This window comes from Solanum stenotomum, chromosome 4 (assembly GCF_019186545.1).
Source record: "Solanum stenotomum isolate F172 chromosome 4, ASM1918654v1, whole genome shotgun sequence".
Classification (NCBI taxonomy): Eukaryota; Viridiplantae; Streptophyta; class Magnoliopsida; order Solanales; family Solanaceae; genus Solanum; species Solanum stenotomum.
Genome location: NC_064285.1, coordinates 37654009 through 37675834, shown reverse-complemented (window position 1 = coordinate 37675834; position 21826 = coordinate 37654009). Strand labels below are relative to the sequence as shown.

The window sequence follows — 21826 nt, the reverse complement described above, 5'->3', positions numbered from 1 at the left end:
CGACCCATTATACACACTCGCCATCTGCAGGAATGTACCTGGCCAACCATAGTAGAGTAGCCTCTCGCTGCTCAGTGTTTCTCTGGAAAGCGCCACTCCGCACGATGTCCCATCTATAATCAAACTCTGTTGTGTTGAGAGACCAAGAGTGACCCATGGTAGGACCATAGAAAAAATGTCTGATCGTGGCAGGTGATATGTCCACCGGACAACCTCGAACCAAAGTGGAAGTGAGAGGATCTGAGCTAGGGGCTTTGACCGCTTGGAAATTGAATTGCGGAGAGTGGTAACATAGGAAGCATAGAATTCCCGCACAATCTCCTCGCTATACGTCCCTGGGTCTCGAGCCATCCAGTCACACTTGTGAAGGTTCAACAGCCGGTGAATGTCCGGAACAATGTGCAAGCACCCTGAAAGGACTCTGTGCTCCTCTGTAATTAGTCGGGCCATCTTCTGTTTGTCGTCTACGCTCAAATTACACCTACCTACAGAAGTATAAGCGTCGTTATCAAGTAAAGAACCCAACTTGTAGGTTGGGGTCGATCCCACGAGGAAAATGATTTAGACTTTACTTTAACCAACAATTATATTCAATTTGTCAAATTACTTCCAGAAATAGATAATTAAAGGGGGGTTTGTTTGTGTGAAACAAATAGTAAGAATTTAATGAGTAATCAGTAATAAAAACTCAGTTTTGGTTATATCAAGATAAGAAAAATAACTAGGGTATACGTGTTCCCCACAAGCTCATAACGCAATAATCCTAGTAACATCAATCATTTCCTAGTGTATTACATTCAAAGTGATAAGTTAGGTATCTCTAAATCCTTGGTCCGGCATTTAGAGAATTTAACCCCGCACCTTGGTCCGGCTACATGTGTATAATTTACTAACCCTTACCTTGACCTCATATTAGATATCATAAACGATGTTTGCCTTAGTTATTACTTTGCACCAATCGACACTAGCCTATTAGATAGTATCACACTAAATCTATGTTGATAATTCTTTTCTTGTTGATTACCTCTTTGGTCCGGAAGTAGCAACAAGGTGAGTTCTAACGTGTGCACTCGTTAAAAAGACTTCTAAACGAAATAATTATCAGTTCATGCAAAACACTATTCAAGAATTGCTTATTTACTGTTCATAATTTGTTAATTGCTCATGGTTCCCACAACCCTAGTTGTGGATTTAGTTACCCATATTAGCAAGAACACAATTCAGAGTTTTTAGATGAAGAAATCATAAACTAGCGTAAAGAGAATAATAAACCCAGAAATTCAACTTGAATTGGAAAGCCAAAGTCTTCAAAACGAACTTAGGAAATCAATAATTGCTAGAGTTGCAAATTAATCTCCAAAGTGACAAAGTAAAACTAGAATAATAATGTCTAACCCCCAAAAATGAGGTTTACATGCCCTATTTATACAGAACAAATCCTAAATTAAAAGGGAAAAAAATTAAGGAAAGTTTGTTCAGGCACGCGTCTTCATTCCATGAGACTGACTTATGGATCGTCGATGGATCTACGGTCCGTAAGTCCCTTCCGTCATCCAGGACTTAGAAAATATTTCAGCTTCCAAAAATCAGCTTCTCTGAAGCAAACGACGGACTTGCAGTACGGACCGTAGATCGATCTACGGTCCGTCAATCCCCTCCGTAGCTTCACACTTAGAATCTTCAAAAATTAGGTACTGAAACTCTTGCAGTATCATTCTACGGATAAATCAGTACGGTCCGTAAATCAATCTACGGACTGTCAATGGCCATCGTGGTTCCACACTTGGTCAGATTTCCCTGATTTGTCATCCATACCTTGCCTGCTGATCTACGGTCATCACCCACGGACCGTCAATGGACCTACGGTCCGTAGATCACCTCTGTGAATGCCCTTTTTCTGCATTTCTTTTAGCTGTCTCTATACCTCCGTGCCTGAACATCTTTCCTACAAAATACGATAAAAACACATAAAAACCAATACAAAAAGGCCCTAGACACACACAACTTGTAAGTAAAATGTATTAGAAATACCATAAACTCACAGTATATCATCAACCCAATTGCCCTTTTGTACAATATTAGAACTTTAATCACCACTTGCACTTGTTCATCATTCAAACCTGCATCCAAGATCACAGGGAAAGTATTGTTAGCACCCAAAAAGGCATACCTTAAATTACTGGGTAAGTGTTTAAGTTCCAGTACAAGGGTCTCCTCAATGGATGGCTTTGCTGGAGGACTTGACATGTTTTTGATATCTACATCTTGTTTCTTTGTAGCATAAGAATGTGCTCCCATACCCTGTAAAGCATACACAGTCTCCACATAATCCTTTCGGTAGTCTGATTCAAAATTCATGATCACGGCTGCCAATGTTTCGACTACAAACCTTTCCTTAATAGAAGCCCTGGTTCCCCTTCATCATAAGCCTCTATTGTAGACACCACATTCATGTCTTGTGGTTGCTTCATAGACCTGCAAATCTTAAATTTTACCTCCTCATTGTTGAGCCTGAATTTCAACTCTCCACTCTGAACATCAACCAAAGCTCGACTTGTAGAAAAAAATGGCCTTCCTAAAATTATGGGAACCTCAAAGTCCACCTCACAGTCAAAGATCATGAATTCAGCTGGAAAAATAAAACTGTCCACTTTTACAAGAAAATCACATAAGATCCCTACATGCTGCTTCACTGACCTACCTGGCATTATCAACCACATCGCAGTGGGTTTTAGAACCCCCAAGTCCAGTTGCCTGTGTATGGCCAAGGGCATCAGATTTATACTTGCCCGTAGATCGCACAGTGCCTTTGTAAACTCAAATGATCCTATGGTGCAAGGTATAGTGAATGCACCTGGATCTTCCTTTTTCTGCACCAAAGACCTTGTAGAAATAGTCTACAATGATAAATACTTTCAGTTCGATCGACACTTACAACTCTTTTCTTTGTAATTAAATCCTTCATGCACTTAGCATATCATGGCATCTGCTCGAAAGCTTCTACCAATTGGATGTTCACTGATTACTGCCTCAACATGGTTATGAACTTAGCAAATTTCCCATCTTCAACTTTCTTCTTAAGTCTCTGAGGGAACGGAGGAAGTGGTCTTGGTATCTATTGTAGAGGCACAATTATCTCAACTTCTTTTTCTTTCCTCTCCAATGACTTTACTGTTGGTTGAGCCTCTTTTATATCATCAACATGTTCAGCTTCAACCACTTCGCTGTCATTTCCCTATAGGATATGTTCATGCTCAGTACCTCTAGATATTTATTTATTAAGAATCTTACCACTTTGGTGGTGATAGCCATGCAATGTCCGTCTTTCTTGGGACTTTGAATAGTGTAACTTGGTCGTGCACTATTCTTTTTCTAGTTCAGTGATGCTGATAGCTGTCCCAACTGCTACTCTATCTGCTTGATGGAAGTAGTGTGAGAGTCTACTAGTGGATTTATGCTGGAGAAGTCACTCTTCATCTCTTTCACACATGCATCAGTTGATTCCACCTTTTGCAACACCTTAGCCAACATATCTTCTAGTTTGGAGCCGGTGGAACTACCACTTGCAGGATCTCTATTACTTGGGGGCACATATACACAACTACAGTCATTCCAGTAACCATCTTTGTTTTGCCAATTAGCTTGTTCTCTATTTTTTGGTCTATCATACTTCTCTTCCCTGGAATAGTTCCGACCTGTATTTCCAGAATTATATCCTTGGTTTCCAGAGTTATAATTCCAGAAACCACCTTGATTTTCCAAGTATTTGGCCTTCTCATCCAAGTCAATATCTTGGATTTCATACCTATTTAGGGCTCCTACGACATTCACCTTCTCTGAACCTGCCATTATATGCTTCGCGAGTAGATCCATCTGGGTTCTCATGTGAGCCATATCCTGGTCTCATTCTTCCTCTCTTCTCCTTTGTTCAGCTGCCAGCTCAAAAGTGACTCCCAGATCTCCCACTTCAGCATCCCTGGTGTGCCATGCTCTATTATTCTTTCACACTTCATCCATTATCTACATGTTTTCAAGGAACTTTTTCCCCATGAATGATCCACCAGAAACTGCATCAACAATAGGCTTAGTAACATAATTTAGCGATCTATAAAAAGCTTGTTTCAAATGTCTCTTAGTGAGACTACAGTTTGGTCACTTTTTAAGCTTTTTGCTGAATCTCCACCAAGTATCATGCATTGCTTCCCCTGGTAGTTGCTTGTGTACCCCTATCTCATCTATCATGAGTAACTCTTATGATTCAGGGTAGAATCATTCTAGGAAAGCATCCTTCAATTCATTCCAAGCTCTAATAGAATCGTCTGAGAGCTTATTCAGCCTGTTAGTTGCCTCCCTAGTGATAGAAAATGGAAATAGCCTCAACCGCATAGCTGTCTGACTAACCTCAGGAATTTCCTGTGATTTGCATATTGCCACAAAGTTCATTAGATGTTGATTTACATCCTCACTAGATGCACCTCTTAACATACCTTTCAAGTTAAGCAATTAAATCATTGTGCTGGTGATTGTAAACTTCACTCCTGGAGGAAGTGCAAGTAACAATATTGCTCTGGTGGCTCTAGCTCTCTCCATATCTAAGTCGTCCTCTTCGAACACTATGTGAGTTGGTTTTTGTGCTCGACCCCTTGGAGCTAGTGGTTGGCAGTGGTAAGGAGCTATTTCTTCCACTCCTGGATGTTCATCCACCACCCTAGGAGGGTTGTTCACAACATTCTGTTGAGCACCTCTTTCAGCGGTCTCAGCCTCAAGTCCCAATCATTGCCTATGAGCCTCAATTTCTTGTCCATTTACCATATTGCGGATAAATTTCCAAAGTTTCGGATCATAAAGAATCAATGAAGCTCCCTTACTTCTGGTATTTTGCATACAGTGTTGAACTCACCTGTAAGAGACACAAAAAAAGAACAAGACGTAAAATTAGGAAATATAACTATTATCAGAATAATTTCTAGTAAAACACTTTTGAATTGAAATTCCCCGGCAACAATGCCAAAATTTGAGACGCCCCAACTTACACTTCAATTAAAAAGTATAAATGGTCGAAGTCAATATATAGAACTCAACGTGAGTTGAGGTCGATTCCACAAAGAATTTCTTCACATAAATGATTTCACTGTTGCGTTTATCCAAATGTTGTTATTATTTCCTAAAGATAGTAATTGTGAAATGTAAACTAGGTTTATTTGTAAAGTTCAAGTAACCAATGTTGGTAAACAAAATCCAGATTTACAATTAACAAAGTATTGATGCTAAGGTTGCAGTGATAAGTGAATGAAATCAGGGTTGTGTTTCCCATGAAGTTACAATTCAGTGTTTATTTTTGGACGAGTTTTAAGTAATTCAATCTTTGCAAGTTAATGGCGAGTTAAATGTATCTAATACTTCTCATTCTAGTTAGATAAATTCCACTTAAATCCTCTCGTTCTTATAGTGTTAATGGATTTTTACCCTCGCATTTAATGACGTTAAAGTTCTCGTATCTTGAACTTGAACGCTAACTCCATTTCATAAGATTAATTCAACCTTTTCCCAACTATCAATTTTCTCTCGAAAAATTAATAGATACATGTTCTTCCTAATGCATTCACTCATTAGAACAAATGAATAACGAAAGCTGAATTATATGTTGCAAATATGAATCACATCTAAATCGTTTTACGAATCCACACTTAGATTTACATTTATAGTTCCCACAACCCTAGTTCTGGTGTTTAGCCACTCATGCTTTCTACTGAATAAACATATATTTGTAATGAAAACATTAAGAGAAGTTACTTACAAAAATATGCAAATTCAATGAACGCTTGATATTTAGAAAATTGAAATATAACTTCAAAGATTAATCCAATGTTAATCGATGAAAACCAAAATCAAGAATATTTAGAAACTAGTCACTCATTCCAGATATGATGAGATAAAAAAGATATGCCCTAATTAGTTTTATTAATCAGTCTAAATAGAGTCCTACTCGAAGTAGGACTTAATTGTCGGGTGGATTCACAGACAGTGAGACAACCCGTCAAGGGCTTCACGATTAGTGAAGCCCTCCGTGGTCCCTAGTTGGAACTTCTCCAAACATAGTCCTTCAAGGCCTGCACATTGGAATCCTACCATGAGCATACTAAAGATAATAAACTGATGCGGAAAATAAATCATAAATAAAAATGAAAAGATGGGGAATACCCATATACTATAACTGAGATAAGTGATAACTAATGTGTTTAATACAAAGAAAATATTAAATCAATACTAAGCTGAATCTATCTATGTCTGAAAATAGCTTCTAACTGGCTAGAAATGCAGGGACATGCCCTAGCTAAGTTTAGCAAAACTGAAACTAAGGACTAAAAATACTGAAAAGAAACTCATGACTATTGTCCTCGGAGAATGAGGACTCACCACTGATTCTGCTGAACTGGAGATCAGAATCGATCTAAGCGTGATCTGGATGCTGAGAACCTGAACCTACATCACGAGAAGATGTAGCTTAGAGTCTGCGTCAGTACTTGAAGGGTAATGAGCATGTAGGATATAATACAACTGAAAAAACATATAACTGAACAAAGCAAATAAGCAATGACATAATCTGAATATGATATAGATACTGAATGCTGAGACAACTGAATGCAGTTACCAATTTATAACATGCTGAAACTGAATACTGGCTATACTCATAAATGGTCAATGCAATAGAATTTGACTGAACTATGGGTGCTACTAATAACCGATAATAAAACCACATGAGCTATATGTGGAGTCTGATGTATACGCCCCATACAGAGGACCCAATATACCCTGCCAGAGGTATAGAGGCATTCTGGCGTGATCACTGAAATGATGCCCACAGAAGGGACTTACAACTGATATGGCTAGTAGTTCTTGGACTATTTTGGTACGTTGAACCCTAGCCCAACTCGGTATTATGCTACTCCCAATGGATTAAGAGATTAACACATTATGACTGAATTTTTGTAAGTTATAGGATAACTCGAACTGAACATGCAAATTGAGAATGCAACTATTAAACTGATATTGATGCATTAATAATTGAGGCATGCATAACTGAATAACTGATATATCTGTCCTAGTATGTGTAATTAAAGAACTAAAGAAATACATAGCTTGGGTTCTAAAATTAATGTGAGAAACCATGTAATAACATGATAATTTGATTTGGAACATGTTAATAACTAATTCATGATGATTTGTTGTAATTCTAGAAACCCTAGGTCTATTCATAATAAGGGAATCAAGAAACTAGCTGAATTCTAGGGCCTAATGGGTGAAAGGAACCCACTAGTGAAATCCCACATACCTGATGACGAATTTCACGGAGAAATCCTTTGATTTCTGGGCTGGAACTGAAGAAAGCCTATTGCGTTCTTGAACTAGGGTTCTTGACTCCTTTCTCCTCTTAGCGTTCTAATTTTCTAAGTTTTGATTAATGATTTAACTTAAGTAAGTTCTAGTTATGTTTCTAGGCTTAAACTGACTAAAACCTCATAATTTAGGGTCTAAACGACGTAGCTTAGGGGTCCAACAAAATAGGAAAAGACCAAAAGACCCTTGACTTAACTGCTATCGGAGTTATCGATGGACAGGACCTACGGGTCGTGCATCGAATGAAGGTCTGTGCTGGTCGACCATAGTTCGTGTCAGAGGCTGGGTAAAGGAGTCTTTAACCATGGACCGTGGTCTAACCTATGGACCATGGGTCGAGACTCAACCGATTTTCTGAGCTGGGTTTGGGGAGGGGTTGCGGTGGTGAACCACGGACCCCCAGCATGGGCCGTGTTCTTACCTATGGTCCGTGGATGGCAACCGTAGGTTGCACTTGCAAGTTCTAAAAATCTGCATTTTGGTGTATCTAGGATACGGGGTGTTACACTTACTCTATGTGAGACCCCATGGTTCTTTTGCATAATATGTGTATCATTGTATGAGGCTTATTTAAATTGGTGTACCATTTCAGGAGAATAAGGTTGCAAAGGGGATTTAAAAAGATAAAATAATTAGACTAACGTTATTGGTCAAGGATGCCCTTAAATAAGTTTGAGTTAGAGAATGTCTCTTCTAACACCCCGCCTGTTCGGAAGGTTCAAGTTATCCAGTAACTTTGGGATAGGACAAAGAGTGTCTTCTATGCTAAGAAGGATATTTTATGAGGTGATATATTCTCCTAATGATCATAAGATAAGTTTTGAAGTCAAGCAAGTTGGAAAATAAAAAATCGGCAAAAGTTAGAGTATGTTCTTTTGATTAACTTTCTGAAATTTGGGTTAAATGTCTTAGAACTTTTCTCCCAATCTATAAAGCTATCAAATCGAAGGTATACAAGTCTACTTTCCAACGCACTAAACCATTTGTCCTTACAACTTCATAATTGAGAGATATTCAGATTTTAGTGAGACTGCACAAGCAGGAACGTGAAAGTTGGCCCCTAGCCCCTATGTCGGTATAGCTTTAAAAGATATGATTTCCCTTTGTTTTATCTCATTTTTTTCGACCAAATAAGAATAAAACTAACCTAAATCCTCTCTAAAGGTTACCATATCAGCCAAAAAATGATCTATAAGATTTCAACGTGGTTTCACCCTCGAAATGTTTATAGAGACTGTGTTATTTCTTTCCTCCTTGTTGGTTGTGATTTGAAGGACTCTTCATGGTGAAGGAGTCTTGTTTTTAGGTGGTATTTCTGTTGTTTGGAGATTACATACTCTAAAAAAGGGGTACAGTCCACATTTAATACCTCAAGACCCAGAACTAAGGTATGTTAAGGCAAAGCGTTACTTCCTTTGAGCATGAATTTTAGAATCCTAAATCGTCAAAGGTTATTTTACTATTCTATTTTTAGAAACAACTTCTGTGAAGGGCATTGGGATTGCAGCTAACGTATTTTTTGTGACTCCATTATGTTGATATTTCACTCGTTCGGTTATATAGGTTACTCGGCGTCTATGTGTCATTATGTCGATTCTCTTGACTATAGGTCCGTGTGTATATATTATTATTCTTCTTTAGGTGTTGTAACTAGATATATTAGGGAGGAACATTAAGAGTTTCAAATCAGTCTTCCTTCCTCGCTATTTTTTTTTTTGAAAAACATAAAAATAATATGCCAATTTTTGAAACTCTTAATTGTAACTCACATGTTTAAAGAACTAAAGGACATATTTTTTTTTAAATTCTTTCTTTTACAAATTACTAAGGAAACATATATAAAAACTAGGAAAACCACCTTAAGATCTTTATGAACATTCTTAGGTTTAAGTTACCTTTCTTAATTTGATTTAAGTGTTCTAGTTTAATCAATAAGCATATGGTTATACGAGATATTTACATGTGATACGAAAGTGTAACACCCCGTAAAAATATAGTAAAACCTAGCTAAGGCATGACTAAATCTAATAGGTTGAACTAGAGCCTCACATGTTAGTTTACAGTTGGAAACTTTTCTAAATGATTAATAAGGGATTTTGAAGTTAGTTTGGTGATTTTAGAGGTCAAACGTCAAAAAACGATCATAACGCCTGGAAACCAGTAAGTTGATCTAGTGAGATGAACTAGTATGTTGTAGGATCTTGTAGTGGACTTTTGGAGTGTTGTATGAGGTTTAAAATGAAGATAAATGTCCCCTACACTTAGATGGACATAATTAAGGGTTAAACGTCTGGTAACAACCCTCAAAGGACCACCCTAGGGGTCTTTCAGGAGGACCCTAACATTGGCCAAAAGCTGTCAAAAACAGCTTGACTTACGGAGCCAAGTGACACCCCTTAAGTCAAGTGACGCCCTGTAAGTCTGCTCCGTATGTTAGGACTTAGTCTAGGGAGCCTTAGCTCCCATGACCAAGTCCTATACCCAAACAACAAAGGCACAGAACGGTCCGTCAATTCACCTACAGTCTCGTAGGTCTACCCAGTTTTCAGCTTTTAGTTTTTAAGTTAGTGTTTAGGGGTTAGTTTAATAATTAGTTGAGTGGTTAAGAGGGACAATTAATTAGTTAATTTACCTCCTATAAATAGTTAATAGACCCTAAAATAATCACCTGAAGTCATTCATCTAAAGACCCCCAAATTACTCTCTAAGAAATCCTCTCTCTAGAATAGAAGAAAAAGAAGAAGAAAAAAAAAAGGGGCAACATCTAGGTCGTTTCTCCATTGAATTCAAGCATTGTTTGGGGCTTTGATTGAAGGTATGTGAAGCTTAATAATCCATGGGTACTTCCACCCCTAGAGCCCCCTTAGTTTCCCCCACAATTGTGAACTCAAAAACCCCATTCTAGCTAGGGTTGTTCTTACATTATGGGTAGGGTTTGGGGGTGATTCCAATCTAGTGGCTATAACGCAATCATGATCGATTTAGCTTTGTTTAATGATAATATGATGAATTCATGTGATTTCTATGATAAACCCTAATCTAAGTTGATGAATGCAATCTTTGTGGGTTTATATCATTAGAGGCAAAGTTGAAGGTTCATATGTGATATTCCTAATTCAATGTTGTGTGTTGCAATTGATCAAGGTTAGGATCATATAATCATGAATTGAACTAGATTCTATTGTATATGGTTGATCTTGACTTGTAAAGTTAGAATTGAACATTTATGATCAATTAAGGCTAGAATCACCTAATAATGAAAGATGTGACAAAATTACCTTGAAAATCTAGGTATAAAGAAGAGATTTAGAAAGAAACCTTAAGAGTAAGGTTTGTGATCATGATAGCTAGGGCTTTAGGGTGAGGCTAATGTGATTACCTAGTGATGGTAAGGCTATGAGAGTAAAGTCTAAAATAGAATAGAAATCTAATAGGTTGGATTGTGGTGAAAGACCTATGCTCACCCAATCTAACTTAGGAATTCTTGCTAGATGAAAGTGATAGAATCACTTGAACATGGATTGGTTGTCTAGGACATCCTTTCATGGGACATGAGTATTAAGCAAGGCTTAACAAGTAAACCTTGGGGTGTATGCTTGGCTCTAATGAGATGGAGTGTTACACAAGATAAGTTTCGGACTCCAAGAGGAAAGGAGAGCCACACCTAGTTGATGTGAGGACTATCCAAGAAAAAGAGGGAAACACTTACGTAGTAGAGTGTGGGTCTTCCCAAAGTTAGGTCTCATGAGATGGAATCCTTCACATAGTTGAGCTAAGGTTCCTAGTAGAAATCTTCATATCCTATGAACTAAGACATGCTTGAGAAGCATCTCATACTGTTCAAAGCATAATGAACTAAAACTTACTTAATGATGTAACTCATAATGTTCAAGAGAATAGATGGACTTAGACATGCTTAAGACAATATCTCATAGGGTCCATGCGAAAAAGGAACTTAGACATACTAAAAGAAGTATCTCCTAGGGTTCAACCTAATAATGAACTAAGATGTGCATCAGAGAGAGTACCTCATAAGGTTCTAATAATAAAGAGGGGAACTAGGTTCCAAACCAAGAAGAACTATTAATAGGACCTAAAAGTAATACTTAGAATGATTAGTATTATGAGATGCTAAGAGTGAATTGCACAAAGTATGACTTAGGGTCATTTAAGAGAAGCCTTGAGATAGGATTGGACTAGAGTTGTCTTTCCTAGTTGTAGTTGACTAAAGGTGAGAGATTCCTTCGTCAAGAGAGTGAAGTTAATAAGGAGGCCAAAGTAGGGTGGATATGACTAGGATGACTTCAAGGCTATGCTTAGTGTTAAGGGTAGTATGGGATGCCTCTCATGCATTGCACAAGTGTGTCTTGGGGTTACTTAGAAGTATGGTACCCTTAAGGCATAAAGAAGCTTTAGAGTGGACCATGAATATAGACTATGTTAAGATGACCTGAAAACCTAGATCTTGAATATAAAGGTGGACTATGCCCAAGAATGACCAAAGAGAGGTACTTAGCTTGGATGGTAGTATGGGATGCCATCCTTGCATTGCACAAGTATACTTGGAGGTGGCTTGTGAAGTAGTTCTTTTTTAATACGAAAGACTTAGGGTTGAGGTGTGTAACCTTTTAGGACTAAGTAGAGAGACCTTGTCATGAATAGGATGATATCTTATGCTCATTTACTATTTTTTAGGATGACTTGTATTACATGATGCTTATGTTGGAGATTTATGCTTATGTTTATATTATTGTCTCTTATGCTTATGTCTTATGTTGACTAACCATTTGGAGATGCTTTTATGATGTTGTGCTATCTTTCATACCTAGTACCTTTTGTACTGACGCATATTGCCTACATTCTAAACAAATGTAGGGTTGGATCTTTGAGTTGCTATTGGAGGCTAGAGTTTCAAGGAGTTACAAGAGTAGAAGATTTGGTGAGTCCTTATAGCTTCAAGGACAACAACCACATTTCCTTTATGTCTTTATTTTCATGTTTTAGACTTTGTCTGGGCTACGTCCCAATGAGTTTTATTCTTGAGTTTTAAATAGATGGTTGACAAAGAGTATAGAAAGACTTCCGCTTATTGTTTTTATGAGATAGAACTTCAATGGTGAAAAACTCAAATTTTCCCGTATTTTTTTATTATCTTATGTGAAGAATGTGCTAAGGGCTTGTATGCGACCCCTTCGGGATCAATTACTCCATGTTGCGACTAGGGGATGCTCTCGGGTCATGACAAACTTGGTATCAGAGACTAAGGTTTTGCGATAAATTTTAGGATGTCTCAAACCATGTCTAAGTAGAGTCTTATTCATGAGTGTGAGTCGCGAAACATTTATGAATAGGAGGCTATTTGATGCTTAGGAAAACTGTCACTACTTCATTCTCTTAGTCGTGCCATAGAGTTTGGCTTTAGTAGGACCTTTTTCAAATTCGTGCCATTGTTTTTCAGGGTATGGCTAATGCTAGTAGAGTTAAGGAAGGTGATGAGGAGCAACAGGTTCCTATTCAAGTTCCACACCAAGCTCCTCCTCAAGATCCTAATGAAGCAAGGACTATGACTAAGGTGGAGAAAAGGGCGGCTCTCCAAATATTGACTCAATCCATGACGGCCCAAGTCAATAGGGAAGGAATTGCTCCGGTAAATAATGTGAATACTACTGCTTTGAGAGTGAGAGGGTTTTTGAGGATGAACCCTCTGGAGTTTTATGGCTCCAAGGTGGAGGAAGACCCTCAAGGTTTCATAGATGAGGTGTATAAGGTGCTTGCTATCATTGGTTTGACTACGGTACAGAAAGTGGAACTATCCGCTTACCAATTGAGGGATATCGCTCAAATTTGGTATGAACAATGGAAAAATAATAGGCCATTAGGAGTGGGTCCAATAGACTGGGAAGGGTTCAAGGAAGCATTCCTTGATATGTTTTTCCCCCTTGTATTAAGCGAGAGGAAGATGCAAGAATTCATCAACCTCCACCAAGGAGGTATGAGTGTGATGAATATAGCCTCAAGTTTACCCAATTGTCTAAGTATTCCCCAACCCTAGTGGCGGACTCAAGGGCTAGAATGAATAAGCTAGTGAAGGGAGTGACCGAATTGGTGGAGAACGAGTGTCGTTCGGCAATGCTTATCCCTAGTATGAATATCTCAAGTCTTATGGTGCATGCCAGACAACTTGAGGAGCAAAATCTCAAGAAGATGAGTGGAGAGGTAAAGAGGGCTAGGACCAATGAAGGGAATTTTTCTAATGCTAAGTCCGAGGGATAAGATAGGCCTAGAACTAAACCAAGATATTCCAGACAAGATTCTTCCAACACCTCTAGGGTTGATGAAGAGAGGGGTAATGGGTCTCCATTTCCGAAGTTTACTTGCTCCAGGTGTGGGAGGAGCCATTATGGTAAGTGCCTAGCCAGCATGGATGGTTGCTATGGATGTGGTAAGGAAGGGCACAAGGTGAGAGATTGCTCGGTTCTTAAGGCTAAGGGGAGAGAGGATAAGAAAGTTGACTCTAGTGGTGTGAATGAAGAGCCTCAAAATAAGACTAGGTTTTATACTCTCCAATCTAGAGGAGATAAAGAGTGATATCCTCATGTCCTTTCCGATATGTGTTTCTTTCATGTTTCAGAAAATTTCCAGATTTCTTGTCATTTATGACTTGTTTATTTTTTTTGGATTTTGAACTTATCTTAGTATGCATGATGTTTAGAAAAGTTTGAATCTGCTTGCTCAGTGTAGTGGGTTATTTTGGTGCCTTATGTGTTGCCATGATTTCCTTATATACATGTTCATGGAATCGTCTAGGTCTTGCTGAAATGACTTTTGTGCATTGTTTCCTTATGTTGTGGTGCATTATAATAGAAATTGCATCTCTAAATTTCATGAGTTATATTATGAGTATGCTCTAGTTCTTGGAATTGAAGTTTTATTCCTTGATGTTTTGTGCATATAGAGTTAGTGCATGCATGATGGGTTGTTAGCTAAGATTAATGACTGTATGAAGTGTCTTAAGTGTCATTTGAGGACGAATGTTTCCAACTGGGGGATAATGTAACACCCCCTAAAGATATAGTAAGACCTAGCTAAGGCTTGACTAAATCTAATAAGTTGAACTAGAGACTCACAAGTTAGTTTATAGTTGGAAACTTGTCTAAGTGATGAATAATGGCTTCTAAAGTTAGTTTGGTGATTTTAGAGGTTAAACGTCAAGAAACTATCATAACGCTCGCAAACTAGTAAGTTGATCTAGTGAGATGAACTAGTATGTTGTAGGGTCTTGTAGTGGACATTTGGAGTGTTGTATAAGGTTTAAAATGAAGATAAATGTCCCCTACACTTATATGGACATAATTAGGGGTTAAACTTACGGTAACGACCTCCCCAAGGACCACCCTAGGGGTCCTTGAAAAGGACCCCAACATTGGCCAAAAGCTGTCAAAAACAGCTTGACTTACGGATTCAAGTAAATCTGCTCCGTAGGTCAGGATATAGTCTAGGGAGCCTTAGATCCCATGATCTAAGATGTTCTTGATAAAGAGTACCTCATAGGGATCTAAAGATAAAGAGGGGAACTAGGATCAAAACTAATATGAACTAGGAATAGGACCTAAAAGTAATACTTAGCACAATTATTATTATGGGATGCTAAGAGTGCATTGCATAAAGTATGACTTAGGGTCATTTAAAAGAAACCTTGAGATAGGATTGGACTAGAGTTGCCTTTCCTAGTTATGGTTAACTAAAGGTGAGAGATTCCTTAGTTCAGAGAGTGAAGTTAATAAGGAGGCCAAAGTGGGGTGGATATGACTAGGATGACTTCAAGGCTATGATTAGTGTGAACGGTAGTATGTGATGCCTTTAATGCATTGCACAAGTGTGTCTTGGGTTACTAAGAAGTATGGTACCCTTATGGCATAGAGAAGCTTTAGAGTGGACCATGAATATAGACTATGTTAAGATGACATGAAAACCAAGGTCTTGAATATTAAGGTAAACTATGCCCCAGAATGACCAAAGAGAGGTACTTAGCTTGGATGGTAGTATGGGATGCTATCCTTGCATTCCACATGTATACTTGGAGGTGGCTTGTAAAGTATTTGTCTTGTAATACGAAACACTTAGGGTTGAGGTGTGTAACCTTTTAGGTCTAGGTAGTGAGACTATGTCATGATTAGGATGATCTTTTATGTTCATTTACTATGTTTTAGGATGACTTGTATTACATGATGCTTATGTTGGAGATTTATGCATATGTTTATATTACTGTCTCTTATGCTTATGTCTTATGTTGACTAACCATTTGGAGATGCTTTTATGATGTTGTGCTGACTGTCATACTTAATACCTTTTGTACTAATGCATATTGCCTACATTCTAAACAAACGTAGGGTTGGATCTTTGTGTTGCTATTGGAGGCTAGAGTTTCAAGGAGTTACAAGAGTTTAAGAAATGGTGAGTCCTCGTAGCTTTGAGGACAACAACCACATTTCCTTTATATCTTTATTTTCATGTTTTATATTTTGTATGGGTTGCGTCCCAATGAGTTTTATTCTTGAATTTTAAATAGATGGTTTGAAACAAAGAGTATAGAAAGACATCCGCTTATTTTTTTTATGAGATAAAACTTCGATGGTGAAAAACTCAAATTTCCCATATTTTTTTATTATCTTATGTTAAGAATGTGCTAAGGGATTGTATGCGACCCCTTCAGGATTAATTACGCTATGTTATGACTAGGGGGTGCTCTTGGGTCGTGCAAATATGGTATCAAAGCATAAGGTTTTGGAATTAATTTTAGGATGTCTCAAACCACATATAAGTAGAGTCTTATTCATGAGTGTTAGTCGCAACACATTTATGAATAGGAGGCTATTGGATGCTTAGCAAAAGTCTCACTACTTCATTCTCTTAGTCGTGCAATAGAGTTTGGCTTTAGTAGGACTTTTTTCTAATCTGTGCCGTTGTTTTTCAGGGTATGGCTAATACAAGGGCTAATGCTAGTAGAGTTGAGGAAAGTGACGAGGAGCAAGAGGTTCCTATTAAAGTTCCACAGCAAGCTCCTCCTCAAGATCCTAATGAAGTAGGGACTATGACTAATGTGGAGATAGGGGCGGCTATCTAAACATTGACTCAAGCCATGACGGCCTAATTAAATAGGGAAGGAGTTGCTCCGGCTTGTAATGTGAATACGACTGCTTTGAGGGTGAGAGAGTTTTTGAGGATGAACCCTCCAGAGTTTTATGGCTAGAAGATGGAGGAAGACCCTCAAGGTTTCATAGACGAGGTGTATAAGGTGCTTGCTATCATAGGTTTGACTATGGCACAGAAAGTGGAACTAGCCGCTTACCAATTGAGAGATATCGCCCAAATTTAATTTGAACAATGAAAAGAGAATAGGCCTTTAGGAGCGGACCCATTATAGTGGGAAGGGTCAAAGAAAGCATTCCTTGATAGGTTTTTCCCCCTTGAGTTAAGGGAGAGGAAGATCCAAGAATTCATCAACCTCCGCCAAGGAGGTATGAGTGTGAAGGAATATAGCCTCAAGTTTACTCAATTGTCTAAGTATTCCTAACCCTAGTGGAAGACTCGTGGGCTAGAATGAATAAGTTTGTGAAGTGAGTGTCTGAATTGGTCGAGAACGACTGTCGTTCGGCAATGCTTATCCCTAGTATGAATATATGAAGTGTGATGGTGCATGCCATACAAATTGAGGAGCAAAAGCTCAAGAAGATGAATAGAGAGGTAAAGAGGGCAAGGACCAATGAAGGGAAATTTACTAATGCTAAGTCTGAGGGACAAGATAGGCCTAGAAATAAACCAAGATATTTCGGCCAAGATTCTTCCAACACCTCCAGGGTTGATCCAGAGAGGGGTAGTGGGTCTCCATTTCCCATGTTTACTTGCTCCAAGTATGGATGGAGCCATCATTGTAAGTGCCTAGCCAGCATGGATGGTTGCTATGGATGTTGTGAGGAAGGGCACACGGTGAGAGATTGATCGGTTCTAAAGGCTAAGGGGAGAGAGGATAAGAAAGTTGACTCTAGTGGTGTGAATGAAGAGCCTCAAAATAAGACTAGGTTTTATACTCTCCAATCTATAGGAGATCAAGAGTGATCTCATCATGTCCTTTCCGCTATGTGTTTCTTTCATGTTTCAGAAAAATTTCCATATTTCTTGTATCCTATGAATTGATTTTATTTTTTTTTTATTTTGAAGTTATCTTAGTATGCATGATGTTTAGAAAAGTTTGAATAGGCTTGCTCCTAAGTGGGGGATAGTGTTGTTTACTAGTGGGTTATGTTTGTGCCTTATGTGTTGCCATGATGTCCTTATATACATGTTCATGGTATTGTCTAGGTCTTGTAGAAATGACTTTTGTGCATTGTTTCCTCATGTTGTGGTGTACTATAGTAGAAATTGCATCTCTAAGTTTCATGAGCAGAATCATGAGTATGCTCTAGTTCTTAGAATTGAAGTTTTCTTCCTTGCTGTTTTGTGCATATAGAGTTAGTGCATGCATGATGGGTTGTTAGCTGAGATTAATGACTGTATGAAGTGTCTTAAGTGTCATTTGAGGACGAATGTTCCCAAGTGGGGGATAATGTAACACCCCATAAAAATATAGTAAGACCTAGCTAAGATTTATGTAAGTTATACATATATTTTATAGGACTTCTAGCAGACTATACCATATAATCAATGTATATGTTGAATATCTTTTTCAATTATATAACTATATTTATTGTAAACTAATAATTACTAATTACTATATATAATTGAAAGTATTCCTAAAATATAAGACCAAAATAAAACATTACTCTTAAATTAAGTGCCATTTTAATCATTTTCTCAAAAAGTCTCACATAAAGAAAAAGGAACTAACTCATATCCTACTCACACTCTTCAGCTACTTAGTGCCAAAAATATTTGAAGAAGCAAAAGTTGCCATTGGAGGGTTATGCTCAAGATGTATCTAGGTGTATATACTTAAAATCTGATATGAAATTACTAATTAGTGAGATAAATATAATTGTTTCAAACTATAGACAGAATTAATAAATATGGTAGGGATGTTGTGTAATTAGATAGTTTCTCCCTTTTATTTGATAAATCTGTTAGGTTTAGGGCAAACTACTGAAATGAAAACCTTTTATTATTTAGAACCATTTCAATCAAGTAAAATATAGAAAAAATGATAAGAAATGACCATTCGGCTATTTCCGTTTCAAATTTTTAGCTAGAATTTGGGAAACGACACAAGTACCTCCTAAAGTATGACCGAAATCTAAGAAAAACACTTTAACTAAACTAAAGTCGTATTACCTCCCCCCCCCCCTAGACTCATTTATTTTGTAATTTGATACACCTTTTGGATTACATGGCACACTCTATGACTCCACGCAGTTGATGCACGTTGGAGATGTTTGGATGACACTTAAGCTAAAAATGTGTACAAAATTACAAAAATGGGCTCAAGGTGTAATAGGACCTTAGTTTAGTTAAGGTGTGTCTATGAGATTTCGGCCATAGTCTAGGGAGTTGTTGTACCTTATCTCGCTAAAATTTCAAAATTACTAAAATTGGCCAAACCTTCTACTCTTCTTCTTCTTCTTTCCAGTTTCGCCATTAATAGCTTATTTTCCTTCTTTCTTCCCCCCTTCTCCTCTTTCTTATTTTCATGCATCTTCTTAGTTATTTTTTCCTTTTCTTTAAAATTTGGCATACTGCAAACATGAATTGTCTCAAGTAAATTATATATCAAAAGACTCAAAACATTGAGAGGATTTCATTTCTAAAATTTGAGATTATTTAGAGATGAATTCGAGTTGATCGATATTGAATAGTCAATATATACTTCATGTATAGTCAATGTATACTTCATATATAGTTAAACTATATTTAATTTTTAGAGTGTACCGTAATATATAGTCAATGTATAGCTCATATATAGGTACATTATATTATATAGTCGGTATATACTTTATATGACTTTTAGCAATCTATAGCATATTTTCTCAGAAAGTCTCACATCAAGACAAATCAATTAGCTCATATCCTACTCACACTCTTCAGTTACTTAGTGCCAAAAATATTTGATGAAGCAAAAGCGGCCATTGCAGGGTTAAGATCACGATCATTTCCTTCTTTGTTAAGCTACTTTGCAATGTATAGCTCATATATAGGTACGTTATATTATATAGTGAGTATATACTTTGTATGACTTTTCGTAAACTATAGGATATAATCAAGCTATATGTTGAATAGTTTTTTTAAAAATTATATAACTATATTTATTATCGTAAATTATTTACTAATTTATTATATGTAATTGAAACTATTCCTAAAAATAAGACCAAAATAAAACAATACTTTTAAAGTATGTGCCATTTTAGTTATTTTTTCAAAAAGTCTCACATAAGGACAAATCAATTAATTCATATCCTACTCACACTCTTCAGTTACTTAGTGCCAAAAATATTTGAAGAAGCAAAAGTGGCCATTGGAGGTTTAAGCTCACGATCGTTTCCTTCTTTGTTAACCTCTAATTTCTATTGTAGATTCCTACCTCTTGCTGAATTTGATGGATTCATGTAAAAAAAAATTTAATCACCAGCAATACTTGTTTATCTATTGAATGTTGCTTTGTTTTTTTAAAAAATTATAAAACTAAACACATATGAGGTGTGGATGAAGTTTTGATGTTTTTTTTCGTTGAATTGATTAGGGAGGGGGGAGGGGTTGAGATTTCATTATATTTAGAGTTGAAAACCAAGATTTATTTTTCTGTTTTGTGTGTGTTTATGTGGAGGAATGCATGCTTTTGCTAATAGTTTGGTCATGAAAATTGAGAGAATTTGAAATAAAAAAGTACTTTTTTCACTCCAAATCACTTGCAAAAACTCAAAAACAACTCCAATTTATATTTACAACACACAACTCTGCTTTTCAATCATCAGTATTCATTTTTTGATAGTGAATACTGATGATTGAAAATTGGAGTTGTGTTAGGTAATGAATATAAATTGGAATTGGTTTTGAGTTTTTGCGAGTTATTTGGAGTGAAAAAAGTGAAAAAACTTTTTTATGTTTTTCCAATTCATAAAAAATTGTGAATTTTATGTAACTTGAATCCTTGTTTCAAGTTATATCAATGGTAGAGGAAGAAAACACTCCGGAAAACAAACATGATTGGCCACAAAATTCCCAAATTTTCATGAATTTGAAAAAAAAAAAAACTTGTTTTTCACTCCAAATCACTCACAAAAACTGACAAACAAGAATTCTAGTTGTATCAATGGTAGAGGAAGAAAAGAAGTTTAAGTTATTCATGAATTTTGAAATGAATATATAGAATGAATTAGCTATAAAGTTTCTTTTCTTGTAAAAAATTGAATTTTCAATAAAGGTATAAAATTTGTAGAGAATCATATAACTTGTGAAATGAGTGATGCATATCAGTTTTTTAGGAAATTATTTCTTCCCTTTCCTTTTACTTTTGGGTGTTTCTTCTTGAGGAGAAGATTATTATAATGCCGAAATTTGATACATATGATATATTGCATCTAACTAGTTGTCAGAATGGATAAGGGTGATGTAGAGATGCTGGACGCTGGAAAGAATGTCCCTGCTAGTGATGTCCTTGTCCCCAATGAGTCACAGGTCAAGTACAAAAATTGTGTTAAGACTGGCAAAAGCAATGTTGAGGACAAGACACATGATCAGAGTGATTCAAAGGGACAGGACTAGAAGAATGCTATAAGTGAGACAGAGGACCAGCTCAACTCTAAGAGTCAGCCAGAGGCACAAGAAAATGTGGTGTAGGAGAAAAAACACCTACTATTGATGTTGGAATGGATAATATGGTAAGTGGCCATGTGACGTCGATTGATGATGAAGTACATAATATTGATGAAGGTGAAGTTAATGAAGTTGATCAAAGTGAGAAAATGATCTATGAGGGCAATCAGAATGGTAATGATTTGATGGTTACTAGACAAGAGGACCCCTCAACTAAAAACAAACCCTACAACTGTTACCACTGATGGTGATGCTAGATCGTACGAGTTTCCACAAGTGAAACTCAAAGGTACTGATTCTTCTACTGGAAAAAGAACCAGCTAGTCCAATGTTTCTAATCAATCCTTTAACTGCAAATACTGGACATCATAGTGGGGAAGCATCTAATAATATTTCTGCAAGGGTACGTACTCTGATATACCCTGGGGGGCTGATTGAATTACAGATGTATTAAATTTGATTCGCTTTTTCAAAATAATTATTTATTTTCAAATTTTAGATGGCTGATGGTGAGGATGTTGAAGGCTCCCCTGAGGATCAAGTTGCATTTATAGGAAAGCTATGCACCTTTTACCAGGAGAAGGGGATGGAATTTAAACCACCTATGTTTTCTGGTCATTAGCTCAAT

At 37.0% G+C, this 21826-nt stretch overlaps 1 protein-coding gene across 1 annotated transcript; it reads left to right on the top strand.

Moving 5' to 3' along the window:
* Positions 1–20979: 20979 nt before the first annotated feature.
* Positions 20980–21820, top strand: LOC125861478 (AT-rich interactive domain-containing protein 5-like). The gene is made up of 4 exons (XM_049541364.1): positions 20980–21124; positions 21223–21372; positions 21513–21601; positions 21698–21820. The coding sequence occupies exons 1-4, from the start codon at positions 20980–20982 to the stop codon at positions 21818–21820; spliced, it is 507 nt and encodes a 168-aa protein (XP_049397321.1).
* The last annotated feature ends 6 nt before the right edge of the window (positions 21821–21826 follow it).